Below are 24,078 nucleotides of genomic sequence, written 5' to 3'. Positions count from 1 at the left end.
ATGTCTTAGTTCGGAGTGAGCCACTGAAATTATTTGGGGTTATTTTATAATATAATTTCTTATATTGTTATTTTTATAGTTGGATGGGTGTTAATTGGATGGAATTCATCTGTCTGAACCACTTTTGGAATAAAAATAAGATTCCGACCTCTGATTTTTTCAATTTATTCTATCTATTACATTCGATTTTGATGAAATTAATAGTTCAAGAATGTTTTATGAGAAAAAAGTTCAGTTTTCAGTCTCCCAATCAGAATGCAGAAACCCTACGGGTGATAAGGTACGTACGCGCACACGGTAGCCGCCCGACCCATACCTCAGCTCAGCTGCTGTTCAATCGTCTCCTCTTCTTGTTCTTGGTGGCCCCTCCCACTCCTTTTCCTTTTCCTTGTCTCTTTCTTCGACTTCTGCATGCGAAACGGTCTTCAAAATCCAACATTATTTCCTCTTCTTTCGCGCTTTTTTCTTCCTTCAGATCCGGGATATTTAGCTGTATGACCTCCTCAGACCAAATTTTTAAAAAATTGACCACTTCTTTTAAATTGGTATGAAATGCCAAAATTGACCTCGTGTATCATATTTAGCTATATGACCTCCTGACACCAAATTTTTAAAATTGACCACTTCTTTTAAATTGGTATGAAATACCAAAATTGACCATGTATATCCAAAATTAAACTATTATATTTATATTTAAATAATTAATTTATTTACTTATATGGGTCAAAAAAGAGAGAGTAAGAAGCAGGTCAATAAAAATCTTTAACAATATCCATATTAACCCATATTATCAATATTCTCTCTACACCCATGTTCTCTCCCCTTGCAATTTCTAACATCAAGACCCATTTTCTCTTTTCTGGATTCAAAAAACTTTGCTTACAGTGACTAAAGACACAATTGTCAAGAATTAGGCACTCCGATTGTAACTTTCATTGCACTCGCATTGTTTTTTTAATGAAAATATAGTTTTTAAAAAATAATGAAAATACACATCAATTGCGAAAATTATCCTTGATGTTGTGAACAATATATCATTATATTGATTACCCAATAAATGTGGCTCGATTTTCAAATATAGTTTGGCTTCGTATGCTTGTTGCATGGTTAAATAACATAACATGATCATTCTTACAACCGTATGTCTAATACAATCAATTTTGATATGCTCATTTCAAAAATTAGCTTCAACATAAAAGTGGTTTCCATGCTCAGTAGCCATGAACATGGAAACAATTGCCATGAACATGAAAATAAGTAGCCATAAAGTAGCTCTTTAATTTAAATGATCATGAAAGTGAAAATTATGAAAGTCGATTGTCAAATAACATCATTGTTCCACTACACATGTAAAAAAAGTTGAAAGCCAAAACTAACCTAACATATGACAGGTCACCTCCAAACATCAAACTAGTAGTCAATTTTAGCGTTTCCCAAACTCACCAATAGATGGATTTCTGTTCACTTTTCTCCTTCCACGCTTTCTTTTCACATTAGGTGGCAGCAACTTTCGTTCCGATGGACCGGTTGTCATCGTCCATTCGCTACATTGAGGCACATGATATATAGTACAAGAGTAAGCAAGCGTCCATGTACGAGTAGTATAGTACTCCGAGCATAAGTCATAAATTCCCAATTTTGCTGCATAGCTAGCTGCAATGGCATCCAAACACGGAATTCTATCGAAATCATATACTCTACAACTACATGAATTAGTTGCAAAATCAACAGTTTCATGGTCGTCTTGGTGTAAACATGATACTGCAAGCTATTTAATTCATAGACATGATGTTTTTGAGAAGCATTGAACCTTTCACGAAGAATTGACTCAACAGCCGGAGTTTCTATAGTCGTAGATGCTGCCGCGGCATTACGATATCGGCTAAACCAACATGAAGTCAGTTTTTGAAGTGCATCTAACAATGAAACAATTGGAAGATCCCTTTCAGCACGCAATCTAGAATTTATTGACTCCATTCCATTGGTTGTCATTATATTGTATCGTGTTCTTGGGCAACAAGATCTAGACCTTTTGTCTGGAGAAGTGTGCTCTTCTAAATATTTCGCAACTTGTGGGTACCTTTTTCTCATATCACTATACAATGAATCAAACTCACTTTATTTGTATGCATATGCTATATGCATGAACAACTCTGTAGCACCTTTTTGTTTACTCCTAGTTTTTATATTTTGTGACAATTGCCACACACAATAACCATGATGTGCTTGTTTGTACACATTTGCTACAGCAGAAATTATATCCTGGTGTCTGTCTGAAATTATTACTAGTTCTTCATCATCTGGTACCACTTCCTGCAACCTCAACATAAACCATGTCCATGACTCCACGGTCTCGGAGTCGACAACACCCCATGCAATAGGAAATTGGTGAAATTCACCATCTTGTGTTGTAGCAACAAGCAAAACACCATTGTACTTGTCCTTTAGAAAAGTGACATCAACTGCAACTACTTTTCGCATGAATTTATATCCACTTATACAAGAACCATATGCTAAAAACATGTATCTAAACCTATTGCTATCATCAACAACGAGATGTGTGATACTACCTGGATTTACCTGCTTGACCATGTTCAAATATGAAGGCAACATATGGAAACTCTCATCAGGATCACCTCTTAGCTTATTAAGTGCAAATTCTTTGCCTTTCCAAGCCTTGTAATATGTGATATTAATACCCCTATTTTGCATCATCGTCATTATTGTTTTAGGTGTTGGGGTGACCTGTTGCCCTCTAAAATTCTCTAGCAACATGTTCGATACTACTTCAGCACTCGCCTGGCGATGTCTTTTACGTCTGTCAGCTAGATCACAAGTGTGTGTATTACAATACTTTCGAATGGAGAATCGGGTAGACTTCTTTGTTTTGGAAACACGTACTCTCCAACTGCACTTATCACTTACACATTTGATCGAGTAAAGTGATTTAGTTGATTTCACAACATTAAATTCAAAAGAGGCACTAATTGCAAGTTTGGACAATACATTTTTTACCTCTTCTTTGGTATCAAACTCTTGGCCAATTGCTAAATTTGATCCATCTTGGAAACAGTATCCATTGTCAACAGCAAGTAACATATTTTGTTCATCCTCAATAGGCTCATGTTCAACATAATGACTTAGAGTATCTGTCGGAGTGACTTCATCAGTAGCTCTTGCAACAGTGTCGTCATTGACTTCATCATTTGCTTCTTGCATTTTAGAGGCATCGTCTAGGATAAAAACCCGATCAAAATATCCATCATCCAGCTCTTTCTCTTTCTCATTATGATCAACTACCATCACACGATAATATTTCATCATTCACATCAACAAATTTATCTTTGATGTTCTAGATCCTTCCAGCATCTACAATCATATCGATTTCAACATCACTATTCTTCGATAATTCCACATGAAGCACAGGCCTATTCTGTGAATCCCAAAACATAAATATGTCTTCACACCTATCGCATTGTTAATATAAATAGGAAGAGGATTGCAATCACGTACACATGGCAAATAACTTAATCTCATTTTCGATTCATCTGTATTCAATTCCAAAACTTTACTTATCAAATTCACCACTTCTTCACATGAACAATTATTCTTATCCAAAGTGATTGCTGCCCATTTAGAACTAGAGCCTTGACACCACGTACAAATGCCTTGTTCATCTATTCTCCACTCACCATTATATTGAAGTAGAACATTAGTTAATTCCATTACCTGTATAAAACAAAATAAAATAATCAGAAACATATTACTGGAATCAATCAACAACAAAAAAAACTATATAGCTGGGAAAAGTTTTTGAAAGAAGTATGACATGAACAGCGATCGATAATACGTAAGAGACGAGAGATGTTAAGTTTTCAGTGACAGAAATTATGTTCACGGCGATTGATACGAGGTTTAGATAAAATAAAGATTCCAAAAAAATTTCTCTGTGAAACCCGAAAATAGTGTGGCAAACCAGATGATTAAACTAAATAAACTCACATTCAAACACATAAAATTGGGAGAAATCTGCATCTTGATATCCGATGTCGGTAGAATAAGAGCACTTTTATCAGCCTTGGTTGGTTATTCTGCAAAGCAAAAATTTCCCACCTAAAAATTTTCCCACGTAAAAATTGGAGTAATACGATGATTTGATTTTATGAGCCGATATAACAAAAGATCCCAACCAAATTTTCCTTGATTAATGGATTATAATTAGGTATTTTAAGGGAATTAATTAATTGAAAATATAGAAGGAAGGTAATTTACCTAAATAAAAAATATTTAAGGTCAATAACCAAATTAGCTTTCCAGTGGAGGTTATAAAACTAAATGCCCCTTCAGATCCATTCTACCGTTTTCTTCTGCGCTTTTCTTTTTTATCCATCAATGGCCGATGACATAATCTAGCTATTAAGACACTAGAAATATTCACACAGAAAGTGATTAAACAAACGGAAATCTCGCGGCGATGTTAAACATGTGGAGGAATGCCTGGAGGGAATATTTTCAAACAGGCCTTTACCTCATCTTTTTGTTGCTCCCGACGTGGACCCGCTTTCTGTTTCATCAGTCAATTTACCGGGTTAATGGGTTCATCATTTCATTGCTTCTGCAGCTCGGCCGTGATCAGAGGTGGGAGCCCGAACAGCGGCGGCGTTAATGAAAATACGATGACATATGCGGAGGCGAAGAGGCTGATGAGGCTGGTGAATGTTGGGGATTTGAAAGAGAAGCTTGGAAGGGAGGAGAAAGAGGTGATCTCCTACGAAGACCTCTTGAATGTCTGTGAGAGCTTAGGTGTCGCAAAGTCGGAGACGGAAGCCGCTGCATTTGCTCGGATACTGGATGAGGCCGGCGTAGTTTTGCTGTTCCGAGACAAAGTGTATCTTCATCCTGACAAGGTTTCAAAACTCCTTTTTGCGTTAACTCAACTGTGGATTTGGGTGTTACATTTTACTTCTTTGGTTTGATTCAGATTCTATATATTTTTGATGAAATAAATCTCGTCAATAAATTTTAAAAAAAAAACAGACTTAAGGATTTATCCTCTGACAGAAAATATAAAATAACATCCAATTGGATGCCTAGTCTGTGACATAAATAGATCGTAGTTCAAGATGGATTGTCATTACTTAGACAAATTTCCAATAGCATTTCTCATAGATATTTGAAACCCCTGTGTTCACTAAAAAATCCGTTTGTTTCTTTCTTTCCAAAATTTCAAAGAAAGTGTCACTCTGTTGCTTTGAGGCAAGCTTGATTTTACTTTGATGATATGTTCACCTGGATTTGGGTTAAGGAATCCTAAAATTCATAGATTGTTGGCAAGACAGTTTTTAAATTTTTCTGTGCAAAGATTGATTGATCTCATGTTTTCTGATGTAAGAGGATAAATATTCTGTTCGATGTGATTTGGTTGCCTAAGAATAACTTTGTATATGTTTTGATATTCGTAGGTGAAAGTTAATGCTACTGAATACTGATAGGGAAATATATTTTGAGCGCGTGCAAAAATGGAGCTTATGTTCAACCATTGTTTTGTTTCGTTTTGAATTTGGAAAATGCTAGATAAGAAAGCCTTTCATCTAGATAATCTTAAAATATGTAATTACAATGTGAAAAAGTGGTGATTATGAGTTAGTAAGAGGGTGTTCTTTAGGTATTTAACACCAAGAAACAATGCAAGGCTTTCCATGATTCATAGATATGAAAACATGATGTAGTTGAATTGTGTTATAGTTTTGTTTCGAATGTTCTTACATTTCAAATTTATGATCGAGAATACGCCTCACTTCTCTTTCTGTCGTTTTACATTTAGGTAGTTGATCTTGTTAGGAGAGCGGTTCCCCTTGCTCTTCTACCCGAGGATGACCCATGTAAGGATGAGCTCAAGAATCTCCAGGAGAAGAAGGAAGAAATCGATATTCTTGCTCACAAGCAAGTCCGCCGCATCTTGTGGACTGGATTGGGGCTTGCTGTGGTGCAGGTCGGACTCTTCTTCCGTCTTACGTTCTGGGAATTTTCTTGGGATGTGATGGAACCTATTGCATTTTTCACGACGACGACTGGGATTGTCATTGGCTATGCTTACTTTTTGGTCACTTCAAGAGATCCTAGTTACCAAGATCTGCTTAAAAGGCTCTTTCTCTCAAGACAGAGGAAGCTGATCAAGAAGCAAAATTTTGATATTCATAGGTTTATGGAATTGCAGAACAAATGCAAATTGAATGTGGATTCATGTGCATCAATCAAGAGGAGAACTGGTGTGGAAGTAGAACCTGATGACCTGTTACACGGTCACTAATATTGCAGAAATAACCTGTTTTCTTTCAGCTTATAAATGATTTATTTGCATTTGACTTATATCTCCTAAATTTCTGAGGGTATATGCCAAAGTTCTTGCTGGCCGCCTCAGGTAAAGTTTTCCTTTTTTCCCCTTCTTTCTAGAAGAAATGAAAATTTGAAAGGTAAACCATACGGTAGTTCTTTCCTACGCTTCTTACCATTTGCTACAACATATTTTGTATCTGAGATACCAATGTCACCTATATTATTTTAGTATATTACGAATTCATATGATCAAATTGGCCATGCTTTACTTCAAGTTCATTGCACAAGTAGATCACACCACCCGTCTAAGAAATTTTGGCTCTATATCTTGTCATTACGACTTAAATAATAAGTCCACATTTCTCATCACACCATATCCTTGTGCTCACCAACAATGGATTGAGCTTATAATAAAAGGTCTGAACTCGCGCATTTGAATAGGGAGATTATTTAAAAGAATGGATTGAGCTTTTAATAAAAGGTCTGAACTTGCGCATTTGAATGTTGAAACACCCCACTCCCATGACAATAACATTTAAAAAATAACATGTGCGGAAGCCTTACATTTTAAAGGGAAAAATAACAAACTTTTAAACATAACCATTCACAAAATCCTCAGTTTAAAGGGAAAATTAAAAACTTTTAAACATGCGCAGAAGCCTTACATTTTACCAGGCCCAACTGGTACCCACACTTTAAGAATCTAGGTACTTATGCCTGGAGGTCCTGGATTCAAGTGTTGGGGGAGGTGAAAGAAACAACAGGAGTGGATATTCTATGAGTGGCGGTGCATGGGCATGGGCCGACGCCCATGCTGGACCATCCTAACGACCCATAACCAGTAGTGGTGTGTGGATATGGGCCGAGGCCTTTTTTGGTTCAGCCTAATGGCCCATGATCGTTACAAAGATACTTGCGGAGTATAGAAACATGGAATACATTGTGAACTCGATCTCAGGTCCGGTGGTAATGCAAGAAGATAGGCTCGGTCTCCAATCTTATCAGGAATCTCAAACGGTCCAATGTAACGAAGACTGAGTTTACCTTTCTTGTCAAATCGCATAACTCCCTTGAGATGAGCTATTTTAATGAAAACATGGTCACCAACCTCGAATGCCAAAGGCCAGTCGTCTTATATCGGCATAACTTTTCTATCTAGACTGTGCGGTCTTCATTCTCTCTTGGATCAATGCCACAACATCTGTTGTTTGTTGAACCAACTCTGGGCCCAACATCTTGCTTTCACCTACTTCATCCCAATACAAAGAAGATCGGCACTTCATTCCATATAAAGCTTCATCATGCCGATTGAAGACCGGTAGCTGTTATTATATGTGAACTCGACAAATGGTAGCTTTGAATCCCAACTACCAGGAAAATCAATTATACATGCCCTCAACATATCCTCAAGAATTTGAATAACCCCTTCTGATTGATCGTCGCTTTGCGGATGATAAGCCGTACTAAAGGCTAGCTTTGTTCCCAATGCTCTATGTAAACTCCTCCAAAACTCAGATGTAAACCTTAGATCATGATCTGAAACTATCGACATTGGTATCCCATGAAGTCTCACAATATCCTGAACATAAGCCTCAACATATTGATTCATAGAATATGTCGTCTTAACAGGGAGAAAATGTGATGACTTGGTCAATCGATCCACGATCACCCAAATAGAATTAAATCCCTTCTGAGTCCTTGGCAACCCAACAACAAAATCCATGGTAATGTGTTCCCATTTCCATTGCGGTATAGGTAAAGATTGCAACAATCCCGCCGGCCTCTAATTCTCAATCTTAACCTGCTGACAGATTAGACATTCAGAAACAAATAACATGATATCTTTCTTCATACCTGGCCACCAATAAAAACGTCGAAGATCTTTGTACATCTTGGTACTTCCAGTGTGTATTGAATATGGCGTGGTATGTGCTTCAATAAGTACATCTCTTCGAATGTCATCACCCAAAGGAACACATATCCTACCTTGAAAATTCAACAAACCATCACAATTCAACCCAAACTCAGAAACTCCTGATAAATCACTCTTTCTCTTCAATTCCAATAACTGGTTATCAAATTAATGTTCCTTAAAAATTCTATCAAACAAAGTTGAGCGGATAACCAACGCAGATAATCGAGCTACTGTACCTGCAGATACCATAGTTATCTCATTTCTTTGCAAATGAAGCACCAATGGTTTTTGAATCATGGAACCCAATAAAGAACTCGATTTGCGACTCAAAGCATCCGCAGACACATTAGCTTTACCAGGATGATAGCTAATGGTGCAATCATAGTCCTTTACCAGTTCCAACCATCTCCGCAGCCGCATATTCAATTCTTTCTATGAAAACAAATAACTCAAACTTTTGTGATCCGTTAAAATTTCACACCTCTCACCATAAAGATAGTGCCACCAAATTTTTAAGTCAAAAACCATAGCTGCCAATTCCAAATCACGAGTGGATAATTTTTCTCGTAGTCCTTCAATTGACGAGAAGCATAAGCTATCACTTTCCCACGTTGCATCAGTATGGCACCTAACCCCTGCTTTGAAGCATCTTTATACACCCCAAAATCCTCAGTACCACAAGGAAGTACTAAAACAGGTGCATAAGTCAACTTATCTTTCAGTGCTTGGAATGCTTGTTGACACTCTATGGTCCATTCAAACTTGACTTGATAGACTTCTTTGTTAACCTCGTCAGTGGTAATGCTATATTTGAAAATCTTCTATGAACCGTCTGTAATATCCTGCAAAACCAAGAGAACTTCTTACCTCTGAAACTGTTTTTGAAATGGATCATTGCTTAATAGACTCAATTTTGGATGGATCCAATGTTATTCCCTCTTTCGAAACAATATAGCCCAAAAACGCAACCTGCTCCAACCAGAATTCGTATTTCTTCAACTTAGCATATAATTGCTTATCCCTCAAAAGCTGCAACACAGTTCCCAAGTGCTTATGATGAAGTTCTCATGTCTTAGAGTAGATAAAATGTCATCAATAAAAACAATGACAAAGTTATCCAAATAAGGCTTAAAGACACTATCCATTAAATCCATGAAAACTGAAGGAGCATTGGTTAGTCCAAATGACATCACCAAAAATTCATAATGACCATACCTCGTTCTAAACGCAGTCTTTTGTATATCCTCCTTCTTCACCTTCAATTGTTGGTACCCTGACCGGAGATCAATTTTCTAGAACACTGTTGCTCCTTGCAATTGATCAAAAAGATCATCAATCCGCGACAAAGGATATTTGTTTTTAACAGTTACCTTATTCATTTCTCGATAGTCAATACATAATCTCAACGACCCATTTTTCTTTTTCACAAATAAACTGGAGCTCCCCATGGAGAGGAACTAGGACGGATAAAACCTTTATCTAATAGCTCTTGTAATTGATTCTTCAATTCTTTCATTTCTGTCAGAGCCATTCTATACGGAGCCTTAGAAATTGGAGTTGTGCCTAGAATTAAGTCAATAACAAACTCTACCTCTTCATCAGGTGATAATCCAGGCACCTCCTCAATAAACACATCAGGATAATCCTGAACTACATCAATATCCTGCAATTGCATATTACTTTCTTTTCTCGCATCCAAAACCGAAGCTAGAAAACCAATACATCCCTTGTGCAACAATTTAGTAGCTTGCAAACAAGAAATTTGCGAAGAACCTACACCAACAAACACTTCACTCTTATGATCATCAGCTAAAAACTTTACTGTCTTGTCCACACAGTCAATCATTGCACGGTAAGCAGACAACCAATCCATACCCAGTATGACATCAAAGGAAACCATTGGAATAACTATTAAATCAGCAAACAATAATCTCGTACCCATTTGTACCAAATAGGCCTTAAATATACAAGTTGGCCAAATTTCATCTCCAGAAGGTAACACAATATTGAAATATAAAGGCATGACAATAGGTTCAACGGATAAAGTGTAACATACCGTACTTTTTGTTACTTAAAATTTGCGGAAAATATTAAAAATTTCTTAAATAAAAAGTGGACCTTCAAAATCCTGATAATGTAAACCGTTCATCAAAATATTTGCTAAAAATCTCATAACCAATAACAAGAATTCAGAGTATTTTTAAACATTTCATAAAACTTAAACTGGGCGGTCCTCGGGTCTAGCCTCCTGCTCACTCCAAGCCGGCTCCTTGGTCCCCACCTCTCATCTCCTCGAAAACCTCCTCACCTGCATCGATCAAGTCTAGTGAGTCAAAAAACTCAACACATATAAACTGAAAGTAACGAATAATACATAATAAAGCCACATGCAACTTCAAAATAGCGTATACATACCTGAAACTTGAACTTGCCATAAACTTGAGCATACATACGTAACATAGACGTGCCATAACGTGAAAAATTTTCATAAACATGCTTGCATACTTGTAAAAACTTGAACATACATGAACTTAACAATTTTGCGTAGAGGCATGTTTCAGAGCAACTGACCCATAACATAAATCGCCTGATCAGACTCAACCACAGTAATGGGCTGACAAGGAAGAATCCACTGCCACATACATGAGATCCTCGTTTATGCTTTAACGGGTGGATTTGTCCCCGTTCATGCTTTAACGCTTTCCAACCCCATACATAAATTGGTCACAAGACATTTAGCATACCTCAAAAACTTGAAAATATTTTCTTTGCACGTCAAACATACTTACTTGGCGTTGAGGGATTCGTTGGATCTCGCTTGGGGCCGCTGCTGCAACATACTAGCATGAATTTAAATACTTGACTTGCATAACTTAGACGTAGGTATTCGTGCTCACCACCGAATTCAGTAAAAACCCAAGACATTCTAAAACACTCGGGAATTGACCTCATTTAATCATCATACTAAGCCATGACATGAAACTCCAAAGAACACAATACATTTTTTTCCCAAAACAGGTGGTACACGGACCCCGTGCCCAGGTCCGGCTCCGAGTCCGTGTAGGTACTGTAAAATTTGTCGTGCAGAAAAAGGGTGACACGCACCCCGTGTCAGGGTCCGTATAAGGGTCCGTGTAGACTCTGTAAAATGGCACTTCGAAGAAAACAAAGGCACGTACCCCGTGTAAGGGTCCGTGTAGCCACGGTAGGAGAAAACCCACGAAATTTCTGTACATGTGCTGCTAATTGTACGGACTATGGACCGATGCCTCGAGACCCATTCTAGGTTGCTACTATATTAATACCACCTGTAAAACACCTCGAAACGACGATATCCAACCTACGATACAATACAACCCAAAACATAGAATTTGACACCAAATTGTTTCTTATGACTTCTAATGAATTCAATTGTCTATCGACGCTAACCGGCATACCAAATACCATCCCAACATCATACTAAACATACCTATAAGCAGCAATGATCACCCATCGATCCCCAACGAAGCCTGCAACAATAAAACTTTAAGAACGCATTTATGAACATATTTTTCAGAAAACACAATTTGAGGAGTCCCACTAAAAACGGCATAAATCCCTCACTTTTTATCCAAATAATTCGAATTTACTGTCAAATTGAAGGTATCAAAAAGTTCTACAATTTTCATGTTGAAAGTTTTCTCAAAAATCGTAGTTTTAAAAATGACAGAAAAACCGAGATTTGTGATCCAAAAACCATTTCAAAATTGATCCAAACATCAACACATCACACATATATTTTTACGCATAAATAACAATACAACGCATAATATGACGAGATCTCTGCATAAACGAGAGAATATATGTGACTTATGATGATTAAAAATACCGAAACGGCGATACCGACGCGAGAAGGATGCGAGAGACAATCCGGGACGACTTGCGGCTCGATTTTCTTGAAATAAAATCACCGAAAACTGCTGAAATTCTTTGAAAGGAGGGGCGGCTGCTGAGTTTCTCAAGAACCTTAGGTTTTCTCTTTTCAAAAATAATAAAAAATCTGAATAGTGAAGTGTGTGTGTGTGTTTGTACCGATCTTTAGTGGGTGTAAAAGTGTGTGCGCGTGTGATTAGTGTTAATTAGGAGAAAAATTTGCTTAATTAATAATTAAAAACTAATTAAAAATACTAACCCTCCTCTAAATTTTGTTAAATCCCATAATTTAAAATAAATTGCACAGTAACCAAACTTTAAAAGTTTTAAAACTCTAAAATTCCTAAATAAATATTTTAGGCTTTAAAATTGCTGAAACTAAATAAATTATTTAAAATACCCCATCATTAACTTAAAATAAAGTACCAAGTTTTAAAATTATCAAAATCGTCACCGGTCTCTATTCCTCGATCCCGCATCGAGTAATCGCCTAAAACATAAAACTCGTGAAATATTTTAACCGTGTATCGCATAAACATAAATAATTTAAAATAATGCAACTTTCGCAAATTATGCATCCCTAAACTCATTTTAAATTAAATAAATTAATTAACAATTAAATATATGCATGGGTTATACGTATACTGATTTTGGGCTCTACATAAAGAGTGCATAAACACTTCATACATAAAGGAATGAGTCGCACCGGTGTCAATTAATGTATGTGCTTCCTTGCCGGATATTAAAATATTACCTGATATTACCGAAGAATCAGGATTAGCACCTTTTTTTGTCATTGCAAAAATCCTACCCTGTACTTTTCCTTTATCCGAAGAAAGAGGACACTTCTGCGCCGTGTGTCCCAGTTCTTTCCATCTGTAACATCAGCCATTTCCAATCAAATATTATCTTTTGTGCGGCTTGCCACACTTAGGACACAATTGTCTCTCAGGATCAGAGGAAGACAACGGAGCTTTGTTACGCCACTCCATCTTACCTTTTCCTTTGTGGCCGCCTCGAACATGAGCACTCGCCCCTTGATCTCTCACTTGGAAAGTTTGTCTCCTTAATTACCACTCCTTCTCGATCTCATGTTCATCAAGTTCAGCAAGCAATGCTCTCTCAACAAGATCTTGATATACGACCTCTTTTGACATGTGAATATCCCTCCTAATCTCTGGCCTCAATCCACGAAGAAAATTCTCTCCCTTATCTTTATCATTTTCGGCAGTAAAGGGAACAAAGACGTATCCTTCTTTAATTTGAGAGTATACTCATTGACATTCATGGAACCTTGTCGCAATTCAAGAAATTAATTTTACCTTTTTGGCTTTGACTTCATTTGAAAAATACTTGGCATAGAATAAATCTTTGAACTCATTCCACTTTAGTTCACGAGTATTGACAGTAACCTTGGTGGCTTCCCACCAAATACGGGCCGCTTTCACTAGCATAAAAATAGCACAACTAACTTTATCTCGATCAGTGAACTTCAGATAATCAAATATGGCTTCCAATGACTTGGCCCACTCAAGAGCCACTAGTGGATTAGTACCACCGATAAATTCAGGAGGGTTCATCCGCCTGAATCGATCATAAGAACCATCTTCAGTGTTTTTTGTTCTACCTTGACCCCTTCCATGGTCACGACCCTGAGTCGAAGTGTGCATGCTCAATAATTTCCGAATCTTTTCATCATGGACCTTCGCTTGTTCTTTTAATAGCTTACTGAATTCGTTCACAACTTTCACAGTCTTATTAGTAGTAGGGGTCCTATCATCCCCTTCAGTGCTTTTTCTTTTGGGAGGCATTTCTTACACATAGGCTCATTTCAACATAGCTATATCAATGGAAATGAAGTAGAATCATTTCTCCACTTCAAGTTCATGGGTTCTAGGAGAATTCTTAGTTTCTTCTACTAAATTTCCAACCTCCAAGGTAATGATTCTATATTCTTGAGTTTAGAGGGTTTGAATAATTGAAGCTTTAAGTCATATGGCAATGATTTAAACCTTCGACGATTTTAGCAAAACCGTCACTAAATATAGCCACAATTTAAAAAACCGTTGTTGTTTGTCCAAACAACACGCTAATTGACAACGGTTTTAGAAAAAAACGCTCAAAGACAATAGTTCATAGAACCGTTGTCTTTGACCTTAAAATAATGCTCAAAGACAACGGTTTTCTAAAAACTGTTGTCTTTGACCCCCAAAAAACGCACATACGACAACGGTTTTTAGACCGTTGTCTTTTTCTTAAAAAAATGCACATACGACAAAGGTTTTAGTAAAAACTGTTGTTAAAAAGCATACGATAACTGTTTTAGTGAAAAACCGTTGTCGTATGTATGTTGTTGTATGCCAAAATTCTTGTAGTGATTTCGTATGTCCAACGGAGCTTTGTCAACCACAAAGCCCAACCAGCTTGACACTTTAAAGTCAAACACAGCCAGACAAATTTCTTAGGTCCAATGGAGCTGGCCGACCAAAAACCCCAATCAGTTTGTCACTGTAAAGCCCAGGACAGCTTGGCACATTTCGTAAGTCCAATGGAGCTTGACCGACCACAAAGCCCTGCCAACTTGGAACTTTAAATCTCAGCATAGCCCGACAAATTTTGTAAGTGTAACGGAGATTGGATTATCGCAAATCCCGGCCAGCTAGACACTTTAAAGCCCATCACAATCTAGCATATTTCACAAGTACAACAGAGGTTGACCGGCGAAAAAGCCCGACCAGATCGACACTTTAAAGCCCATCACGGAATAGCCTGGCACATTTCATAAGTCCAACGGAGCTTGGCCGTCCACAAAGTCCGACCAACTTGTCACTTCAAATCCCAGGACAACCTGACATATTTCGTAAGTCCAACTAGCTTGACGGATCACAAAATCCTGACCAACTTGGCATTTTAAATAATAGCTCTATCTAATCGGGCAAAATTTATACTTAGTAAAAATTTAGTACTTTTTACTTGTTCTTGGCTATTCGCTGAGCAAAGTCTTGCTCGTCTTGTAGTGATTTCGAAAGTCCAATGGAGCTTTGTCAACCACAAAGCCCAACCAGCTTGACACTTTAAAGTCCAACACAGCCAGACACATTTCGTAGGTCCAATGGAGGTGGCCGACCAAAAATCCCAATCAGTTTGTCACTTGAAAGCCCAGAACAGCTTGGCACATTTCGTAAGTCCAATGGAGCTTGACCGACCACAAATCCCGGCCAACTTGGAACTTTAAATCTCAGCACAGCCTGACACATTTCATAAGTGTAACAAAGATTGGATTAACGTAAATCCCGGCCAGCTATACACTTTAAAGCCCAACACAATCTAGCATATTTCACAAGTACAACAGAGGTTGACCAGCAAAAACGCCCGACCAGATCGACAATTTAAAGCCCATCACATAATAGCCTGGCACATTTCATAAGTCCAACGGAGCTTGGCCATCCACAAAGCCCCACCAACTTGTCACTTTAAAGCCCAGCACAACCTGACACATTTCATAAGTCTAACTAGCTTGACGGATCACAGAAGCCTGACCAACTTGGCATTTTAAATAATAGCTCTGTGTAATTGGTCAAAATTTATACTTAGTAAAAAATTTAATAATTTTTACTTGTTCTTGGCTATTCCCAAGTAAAAGTCTTGCTCGAGTCGATGAATTTATAATTAGTAAAATTTTAATTCTTTTTACTTGTTCTTGGCTATTCCCCGGGCAGAGGTCCTACTCGGGTCGATGAATTTATAGTTAGTAAAATATATACTACTTTGTACTAGTTCTAGGCGGGCAGAGATCATGATCGGGCCAGTCATTTACTAATCTGATATGAGTATATTATTCAAATTGTATATTGAGTTGTTCTACACTATACCAATTAGTTTCTCTATGTACTAAGTTTGATTGGAAAATCAACATTAGCTATTCACACAACTTAAAGTTCGCAAAAAGTAGCATGATATTTTAAAGTGTTATTCACTCACTCTCTAAACACATATTCCATCCTACCAATGCTATATAAAATAATAAGTTACTAATTTATCAACATCTCTAATTATAAAATTTCATTATCCCAACATTAATAATTTATAAAGGTTTTACTGTATAGTATGTGATATCATTTTAAACTTGAGATATTCATGGGATGAGTTATAAACCATCGGCTCTTCAATCACTATTTTAATTTCATGCAAAAAGAGGAAATGAATTAAAGCATCCCGACAATTTCGGGAGACATATGGTTACGAAAGACTGCCACCATAAGATGCTCGTTTTTGGTTAGGCTCATTGAATATTTCACACTCAAGAACAATATACTTTCCTTACTAATCTAAATCAATCCGCCACACGTCTCTTACCAAATCAGATTCAAAAGTAATCAAGATTCGTACGTTCTGAATTGTCAGCATTTCGGTTTTCTATTGTAATTGAAAAGATTGATGCATTTCTTTCATGCATCTAAGTTATTGCTTTTTTGAATTAATCTATGGATGAGGAGCAATCTATATGCATTCTTTACTAGGGACTGTTAATGTTATTAAATTTTTGCAGGGTACGTAGGAAAAAAAACTGATATAAGATGTCGGGTTCAGGATTATTCCGAAGCGTCGGATGAAAGAGCTCGAAATGAAGACGGGGATCAAGAAAAGTTTCACCTGTTTGGGAGGCAGAAACCTGTGCACAGCTCCCTTGGTGGTGGCATTCGTACGTCTCTCTTTTATCTTGCTCTTAATATTCCCAAGAATCATGCATTATTTTTGGTTTCATGTTTCCAAATATTTGATCCAATTTACTTTAAATTCGTTGTTAGTGTCTTTTCTCACGCGGACGCTGATCAAAAGAGAGAGAGCAGCTCTTCTTTAAATGTAAAAAACTTTCAAGTTTATATCAATATTATATGTATCAAATATTTTGATTATGTTATTGGTCATTCCTGTGACAAAATCCTTTTGGAAAATGGATTCCTCGATCCAAAACTAGGAAAATCTTCACAAAATTAACGTGCTTACGTACGAATGATTGCAAAAAATAAGCATGTTGAAGATACACAGACATGAATAAAATTGAAAGTTTTTTTTTTTTTTTTTTATTGATTACAGCTGCAGATGTTATACTGTGGCGTAACAAGCAAATATCGGGAGGTTTGCTAGCTGGATCAACTGTCATATGGCTCCTCTTCGAACACATTGGCTATCATTTGATTCCATTTGTTTGTCAATCTCTGATATTCTCTCTCGCCACTTTGTTCTTGTGGTCCAACCTCTCCTTTTTCGTCAAGAAGTTAATACACTATTCGTGCTTATCTTCCAAAACATGCATGGACAGTACTTGAACATGAAGCCTAATTGTGCCTCGACTTGTACCTAACTAGGCTACACCGCGGAACCCCTTCTTCTTAGTGTGTTTTGTGTCAGATCAACTTCATATATATAAACTTCATTTGTTTGTTGGATAGGTCTGCTTTTGAGTTCCCTGAGATGTCATTACCTGAGGGATTGTGCGCGAGCATTGCGCTACTGCTAAGCGACCGCTGCAACAAGGCATTTTCCTTCTTTAGGGAAGTAGCATTGGGAAAGGATTTAAAGAAATTCTTATATGTAATATTTTTTATTTCGTCATACACTTATTGTTCATACAATATATATTTCATGTTCTGACTTTAAAAAGGACAGACAATTCTAGGATTATGGGCGGTATCTGTCATAGGCAGCTTGTTCGACTTCTTGACTCTTGTCTATATGAGTGAGTCTCTCCTCCTCTCGCAAATTCGATCGTCAAGTAATATAATCAATTATGAGTTACATAGGACCTGCTTGGGGGCCTTTTTGTGTTGTCTTAATTAGTGACATTAATTATATGGACTGATTAAAGTTTTCTTCATTCTGTATCCATATACAGCCTTTGTGATGCTGTTGACCATGCCTCTATTCTATGAGAGAAACGAAGATCAAGTCGATTCTTATGCTCAAAAGGCGACGGCGAAACTCAAGAGACAATACAGCACACTGGATGAAAAGGTTCTTCAAAAGTTGCCAAAAGTTCCTTTCATAGCCGGCAGTAAGCAGCAGTGAAGAAAAATGATGACAAAGTTGTTTGTGTTTTAGAATATTATATGCTTTATTCTTATGCTACTTCTTACGACAGTATTTATCACTTGTTCATCTAAGACATCATTTCGGTTAATAATTAATTAGTCCATAAACTTATTATTTCCTACTGTCACTTGTTTCATCCTTGCCTGTAAGCAATTTTTTTAATCTTTTACTTTATAGTGTACATTTTTTTAATCTTTTACTTTATAGTGAACACAGAAGCTTAATGGTATTGATGATGATAGAGGACTTGAGAGTATGTAAATGATCACTTCTCGTAGGAATAAAATAAAAATTGTCTTAACAAGTAAAATTAGAAGGATTTTGATTAGTGAAAACATTTTTCTTAGTGTTAGAGTAGGTGCCTTGTTGAATTTCGGCCAAGTGATGACAAAACCTTGAGCGGATCTTCACAACAATGTGGATAGCAAATCACAGCATTGAAAAGCCGGAACAACTCCTCCTTCTTTCTTCTTGCAAGCGACAGCCGAGAGGTGGTTTTGGAGAGGAAGGAGCCGATGTTTCTTGCTGATTTTTGGGTGTGATTTCTTTAGCATGTTGAGGTGGTATTTATAGGTGAAGGATGTTCTTTTCCCCTCCCATGGCCGAAATCTTGGAGCCCAAGCAAGCCATCAATGTGGTCAAGGTTAACTCAAGCATCAAACGTCGCCTTGGTTTACTAAAGAGTCCATTCTTGCACAATAAATTGGTCCAAGCCTCTTAGCTCTTCCCTTAGCTCCCTTTCTTGGTTAACTCCATAGTCATCACTTGCTTAATTTCTTTCTTTAGTTAACTCAATGGTCATAAATATGTCCAATCCTTTAGCTCTTCTCCTTGGTTTACTCAAGGGTCATTAAATTTGTCCAATACTATAGATCTTCTCCTAGCTCCATTTTTCTTGTTCTTTTAGGACAAGAAAGAATGAGCTTCCTTGAGATGAGGGTTTTAGCTGGTGAGCTGAGGGTTTTTTTGTCCACGAATCTTGGAGCTTCCTTGAGCTGAGGGTTTTAGCTTGTGAGCTAAGGGTTTCCTCTTCCGAGTGACGTACCCTCAATTCTCAAGGTTTTGCATTGTCTCGGCTTCTTTTCGAGCTACTTCACGAGCTTTTTGAGGTGCTTTGCTTCGAAAAATTCGAGTTCTCACATCCCACCCTCCTTATTAGAAGTTTCGTCGTCAAAACTTGAGTTAGCTAAATCTTTAAAGAGGTGAGGGTGCCGAGTGCGCATATGTTCTTCAAATTCCCAAGTTGCTTCTCGTTTCATATGATTTGACCATTGTATCTTGACATATAGAATTGTTCGACATCTCAGCACTTGGTATTTAGTGTCCACTATTTGAATAGGAACTTCTTCATACTTCTGTTCCTCGTTCAGATTTCCTTGATGCATAGACAATTACTTGCCCCTCTTGAATGAGAACACATCACGATCCTCATTTGATGTATCATTGTGAAATTATTGCCTTCTTCGAGAAGTACTAATACTAGCGTAGAAACGATTTTTTTTCCAAGATCTAAAAACTCTTCTCGCATTCTTCACTCTAATTGAATTTGGAGTTATTCTGAATGAGTTTGGCGAGCGGAAGAAAATTTTTCAACACATTTTCTTGTTAGCCAACTAATCCCAAAAACTTCGAATTTCTATTCCAGTATTCGATCAAGGTCAATTCCTTATTGTTTCCACCTTCTTGTGGCCCACTGATATGTCTATTCAAGATATTATATGACCATAGAATATGACGCTTTTTAGTGAAAATTCATATTTCTAAATTTAGTATATAGTTATTTTTCTCATAGCATCTGTAGAGCAGGACGAAGATCTTCTTTGCGGTCTTCCTCGCTTGTTGAATATTCAAGAATGTCATCAATAAATGCTACCACAAACTTGTCGAAAAATTTCTTTAACACTCTGTTCATGAGTTCTATGAATGTTGTTGGAGAATTGGTCAAAAGAAATTATTATGAACTCATAGTGTCCATGTCCTTTTTCTTTTTAAGGTTGTTTTAAGAATATTCTCTGCCTTGGCCTTCAATTGTGGTAGTCTGACCTTAGTTAAAGCTTTGAAAAGATCTTAGCTCTTTTTAACTGATTGAAAAGGTCATCTATTCTTGAAAGATGACATTTGTTCTTGATCTTATCGAGTTCTTTGTAGAATGACACATTATTTTGTACTTTCACCATTCTTCTGTACCAATAAGATTGAATCTCCCCAAGGAGAGGCACTTGGTCTGTGATAAACATAAAAATTGTACATTAATTAAATGTTTTATAATATAAATATATAGTTTTTGTTTTATTAAATATTTAAATATTATATGTTTTATAATAAATTGTATAAAATATAAGTTGTTGTGTAATTATAATTTTTTACTATTTTTACAGGTTCGATAAAACAAGAATAAACTTGGCATTGCAAATGGGATTAAGATGATTCTTGGACCTGTAGAAAGTTGATGTTAATATCTACAATATTGATGGCAAGCATGAGATAAAAATCCTCTCACAATTGGGATCAAATTAAGCAACAAATAAAGTTACCAAAGGAGTGGCTGTTTTACCATGCTCTAGTATTTTGACCATATCTCTCAAATTACTTGGTCAAATGATCTGAAAAAAATACCACAACTAGACAACTCAATTAACCACATGTTTCTTTTTATGTGAAGAAGCAAATTCGGAGAAGAAGACCTTCAAAAGTGATGTGTAATATAATATAATATCTTGGAACACCAATGAAGACTTATGTGTAAAAAAATAATATTTTATTTGTGGTTGTCTCCCCAAATTTGGCTATAAATAAGGGTGCATTGTAATGTATTGGGATATCCCTCATTGTATGAACAAACCTTTGAGTTCATAATATTTCTCTCTATATTTTTCCTTTATTTCTTCATTTAAATACAATTAGCATGTTAATTTCATATTCAAAGTTTTACACTTTGAATAATGAATAGCTAATTTCCTAAAGTTGAGATGATAAGGTGAAACTCTTGGCATGATAATAAGGTTATTAAAAGGTAAGAATCTATGTTTTATATTATTTAATCATTATTTATTGTTTATGTTATATTTATTTCTTTAAGAATTTTTATACCCTACTTATAAGTGGGAGTTTTGATTTATTGTTGCTATATGTTACACTAAATTCTTGGAACCATTTAAATGTTAGTTTGGTATTACCAACCATTTAAAGTGGATGCCTTGATTTATTATATATAAATATATTATAATATTAAATTCTTGGAACCATTTAAATGTTTGTTTGGTTTTACCAACCATTTAACTTGAATTCCTTGATTTACTATATATAAATATATCACAATAATATTTTCTTGGTACCATTTAAATGTTAGTTTGGTTTTACCAACCATTTAAAGTGGAAACCTTGATTTAGTGTTTATATATATATATATATATATATATATATATATATATATATATATATATATATATATATATATATATATATATATATATATATATATATATATATATAGCACAATAAATACTTGACAACATTTATAAGTTTTGGTATTTATTATATACTTATAAGATAATAATATATAACATAATATAAATATGATTATTTAATATATTGGAACCATTTTATTAAATGAATTTCAATATTGTTCGTTAATGTTAACTTTATTAAAATACCAAGAGTGGATCTTTTAATCTCAACTACTTAAATTAAAATTTGAACAATTAAAGATTCAAACCATTAAAAGAAATAAAAAACAAAAACAAAAAGACATTGTAGTGGACTTGTAATTACCTTAGCTTCCCTGTGGATACGATATTCGGACTCATCGAATTATACTACTTGTGGACAACCTGCTCTTGGGAGTGCAACAATCAAAGTCGCAACAAGTTTTTGGCGCTGTTGCCGGGGAAGTATAATTTAATTTCAAGTCTATTTAATTTCCTTTATAGTTTATTTTTCTTTATTTGAATTTTTATTGCTTTTATGTGTTTTTATTCTTTTGCATTTGCATGAGCATTTGGTCACGTACACTTAGTGGTCGACTCATTCGAAATAACCCTTTATTTTTACAAAACATGGCGGAAGAACCCATCTAAGAAAATGAAGATGAAATTCAATCTCAACATGATCATGATAGACGAAGAACACTTAGAGATCACATGAATCCTACACGTACTAGTGCACCTTCATGTCTAGTTTTTCCCCCTGATGCATCTCATTTCAATTTTAAGCCTGGTATTATCCAACTTTTACCCAACTTTCATGGCTTAGATTCTGAAAATTCATACATGCATTTACGAGAGTTTGAATAAGTGTGCAACACATATAATGATCTAAATTGTAGCATGAACACCATTCGACTTAAGCTTTTTCCTTTTTGTTTAAAAGATAAAGCTAAAACTTGGCTACAAAATCTTAGATCAGGATCCATTCGAACTTGGGATGAATTGCAACAACAATTTTTGAAAAAGTTTTTTCCATCGCATAGAACAAATTCTTTCAAAAGGCAAATCATCACTTTCACTCAAAAACAAGGAGAAACTTTTTATCAGTGTTGGGATATATACAAAGAATTGCTTAATCTTTGTCCACATCATGGTTTTGAAATTTGGAGGGTTGTTTCTCAATTTTATGAAGGCTTAACACCTAAAGATAGGCAAATGGTTGAATTTATGTGTAATAGAACATTTGAAGATAAAGATCCAAACGAGGCAATTGAGTATCTCGATTCATTAGCTGAAAATGCTCAAAATTGGAACACTATAGGCACAATCGAACCATCAAACAAGATTCAATCTCCTACATCTGGTGGAGGTATGTACACTCTCAAAGATGAACCTGATCTTCAAGCTAGATTTACCTCTTTGGCAAGAAAAGTTGAGGCACTTGAATTGAAAAAGAATGGTCAATTAAAATCTATTCAAGAAATTGCGTGTCACATCTGTGATACAAGTGATCATTTTACAAAAAATTGTCCCACTTTGCCCTCTTTTAAAGAATGTCTCCATGAACAAGCCAATGTTTTGAACAATTTCAAAAGGCCAAATTTTGAACCATTTTCTCAAAATTACAATCCACGTTGGCGAAATCATCCAAATTTTAGTTGGAGGACTGATAATGCTGCACAATTTTCACAACCACATTTCCAAAATCAACAAAATTTTCAAAATTATACACCTTATGTTCCTCCACCTAAAAGAAATTTGGAAGAAACATTGAATTCTTTCATTGCAAAGGAAGAGTCTATCAATACTCAAACTGCTCAAACCATGACAGATTTGAAAGATACTCTTGCTAAATTTGCATCTGCACTTAATGTTCATGAAAAAGGTAAATTTCCTTCACAACCTCTGCCTAATCCCAAGGATCATCATTCACAAACTGGAACTTCTGGAACTCAACCGATGGATCAGGTAAAATCTGTTATTACCCTTCGAAGTGGTAAGGTTGTGGAAAAATCCATTCTTGAACCTTGTGAAGATGATGATAAATCAACTTCAAAGGGTAAGGAAGTGGAACCCATAACTTGCGAAGAGGAGGTTCAGCAGACTGTGTCACCACCATTCCCTCATGCATTGAAAAATACAAAAAAATCAAATTCGAATTCTGATATATATATTATATTTTTAAACAAGTAAAAGTTAATATTCCTTTATTAGATGCAATAAAACAGGTACCATCATATGTCAAATTTTTGAAAGACTTGTGCACTGTGAAAAGAAAATTGAATGTGAAAAAAAAAGCATTTTTAGCCGAACAAGTAAGTGCAATCATTCAAAATAATAATACTTTGAAATACAAAGAACCTGGTTGTCCTACTATTTCTTGTATTATTGGAGAAC

General features: G+C 35.9%; 3 protein-coding genes across 3 annotated transcripts; 2 read left to right on the top strand and 1 right to left on the bottom strand.

Moving 5' to 3' along the window:
• Positions 1–2,118: 2,118 nt before the first annotated feature.
• On the bottom strand, positions 2,119–3,303 carry LOC140842964 (uncharacterized). The gene has a single exon (XM_073211176.1). It carries the CDS (start codon positions 3,301–3,303, stop codon positions 2,119–2,121), a length of 1,185 nt encoding a protein of 394 aa, XP_073067277.1.
• A 1,043-nt stretch (positions 3,304–4,346) lies between these two features.
• Positions 4,347–6,636, top strand: LOC140803185 (calcium uniporter protein 5, mitochondrial-like). The gene is made up of 2 exons (XM_073158904.1): positions 4,347–4,907; positions 5,825–6,636. The coding sequence occupies exons 1-2, from the start codon at positions 4,494–4,496 to the stop codon at positions 6,308–6,310; spliced, it is 900 nt and encodes a 299-aa protein (XP_073015005.1). The 5' UTR covers positions 4,347–4,493; the 3' UTR covers positions 6,311–6,636.
• A 9,762-nt stretch (positions 6,637–16,398) lies between these two features.
• LOC140842963 (reticulon-like protein B2) lies at positions 16,399–18,370 on the top strand. The gene is made up of 6 exons (XM_073211175.1): positions 16,399–16,438; positions 16,713–16,865; positions 17,261–17,441; positions 17,617–17,758; positions 17,834–17,903; positions 18,060–18,370. Exons 1-6 carry the CDS (start codon positions 16,399–16,401, stop codon positions 18,230–18,232), a joined length of 759 nt encoding a protein of 252 aa, XP_073067276.1. The 3' UTR covers positions 18,233–18,370.
• Positions 18,371–24,078: the final 5,708 nt, after the last annotated feature.

The sequence above is a fragment of the Primulina eburnea genome, chromosome 10 (genome assembly GCF_022965805.1).
Source record: "Primulina eburnea isolate SZY01 chromosome 10, ASM2296580v1, whole genome shotgun sequence".
Lineage (NCBI taxonomy): Eukaryota > Viridiplantae > Streptophyta > Magnoliopsida > Lamiales > Gesneriaceae > Primulina > Primulina eburnea.
This window is presented reverse-complemented; position numbering and strand designations above follow the sequence as displayed.

Excerpts from the sequence above, each read along its gene's own strand:
- LOC140842964 (XM_073211176.1), bottom strand. The coding sequence starts at position 3,303 with ATGGTAGTTGATCATAATGAGAAAGAGAAAGAGCTGGATGATGGATAT.
- LOC140803185 (XM_073158904.1), top strand. The coding sequence starts at position 4,494 with ATGCCTGGAGGGAATATTTTCAAACAGGCCTTTACCTCATCTTTTTGT. Across the intron at positions 4,908-5,824 it reads TGTATCTTCATCCTGACAAG|GTAGTTGATCTTGTTAGGAG; the intron begins GTTTCAAAACTC and ends TTTTACATTTAG.
- LOC140842963 (XM_073211175.1), top strand. The coding sequence starts at position 16,399 with ATGGTTACGAAAGACTGCCACCATAAGATGCTCGTTTTTG. Across the intron at positions 17,759-17,833 it reads ATTTAAAGAAATTCTTATAT|ACAATTCTAGGATTATGGGC; the intron begins GTAATATTTTTT and ends TAAAAAGGACAG. Across the intron at positions 17,904-18,059 it reads CTTGACTCTTGTCTATATGA|CCTTTGTGATGCTGTTGACC; the intron begins GTGAGTCTCTCC and ends ATCCATATACAG.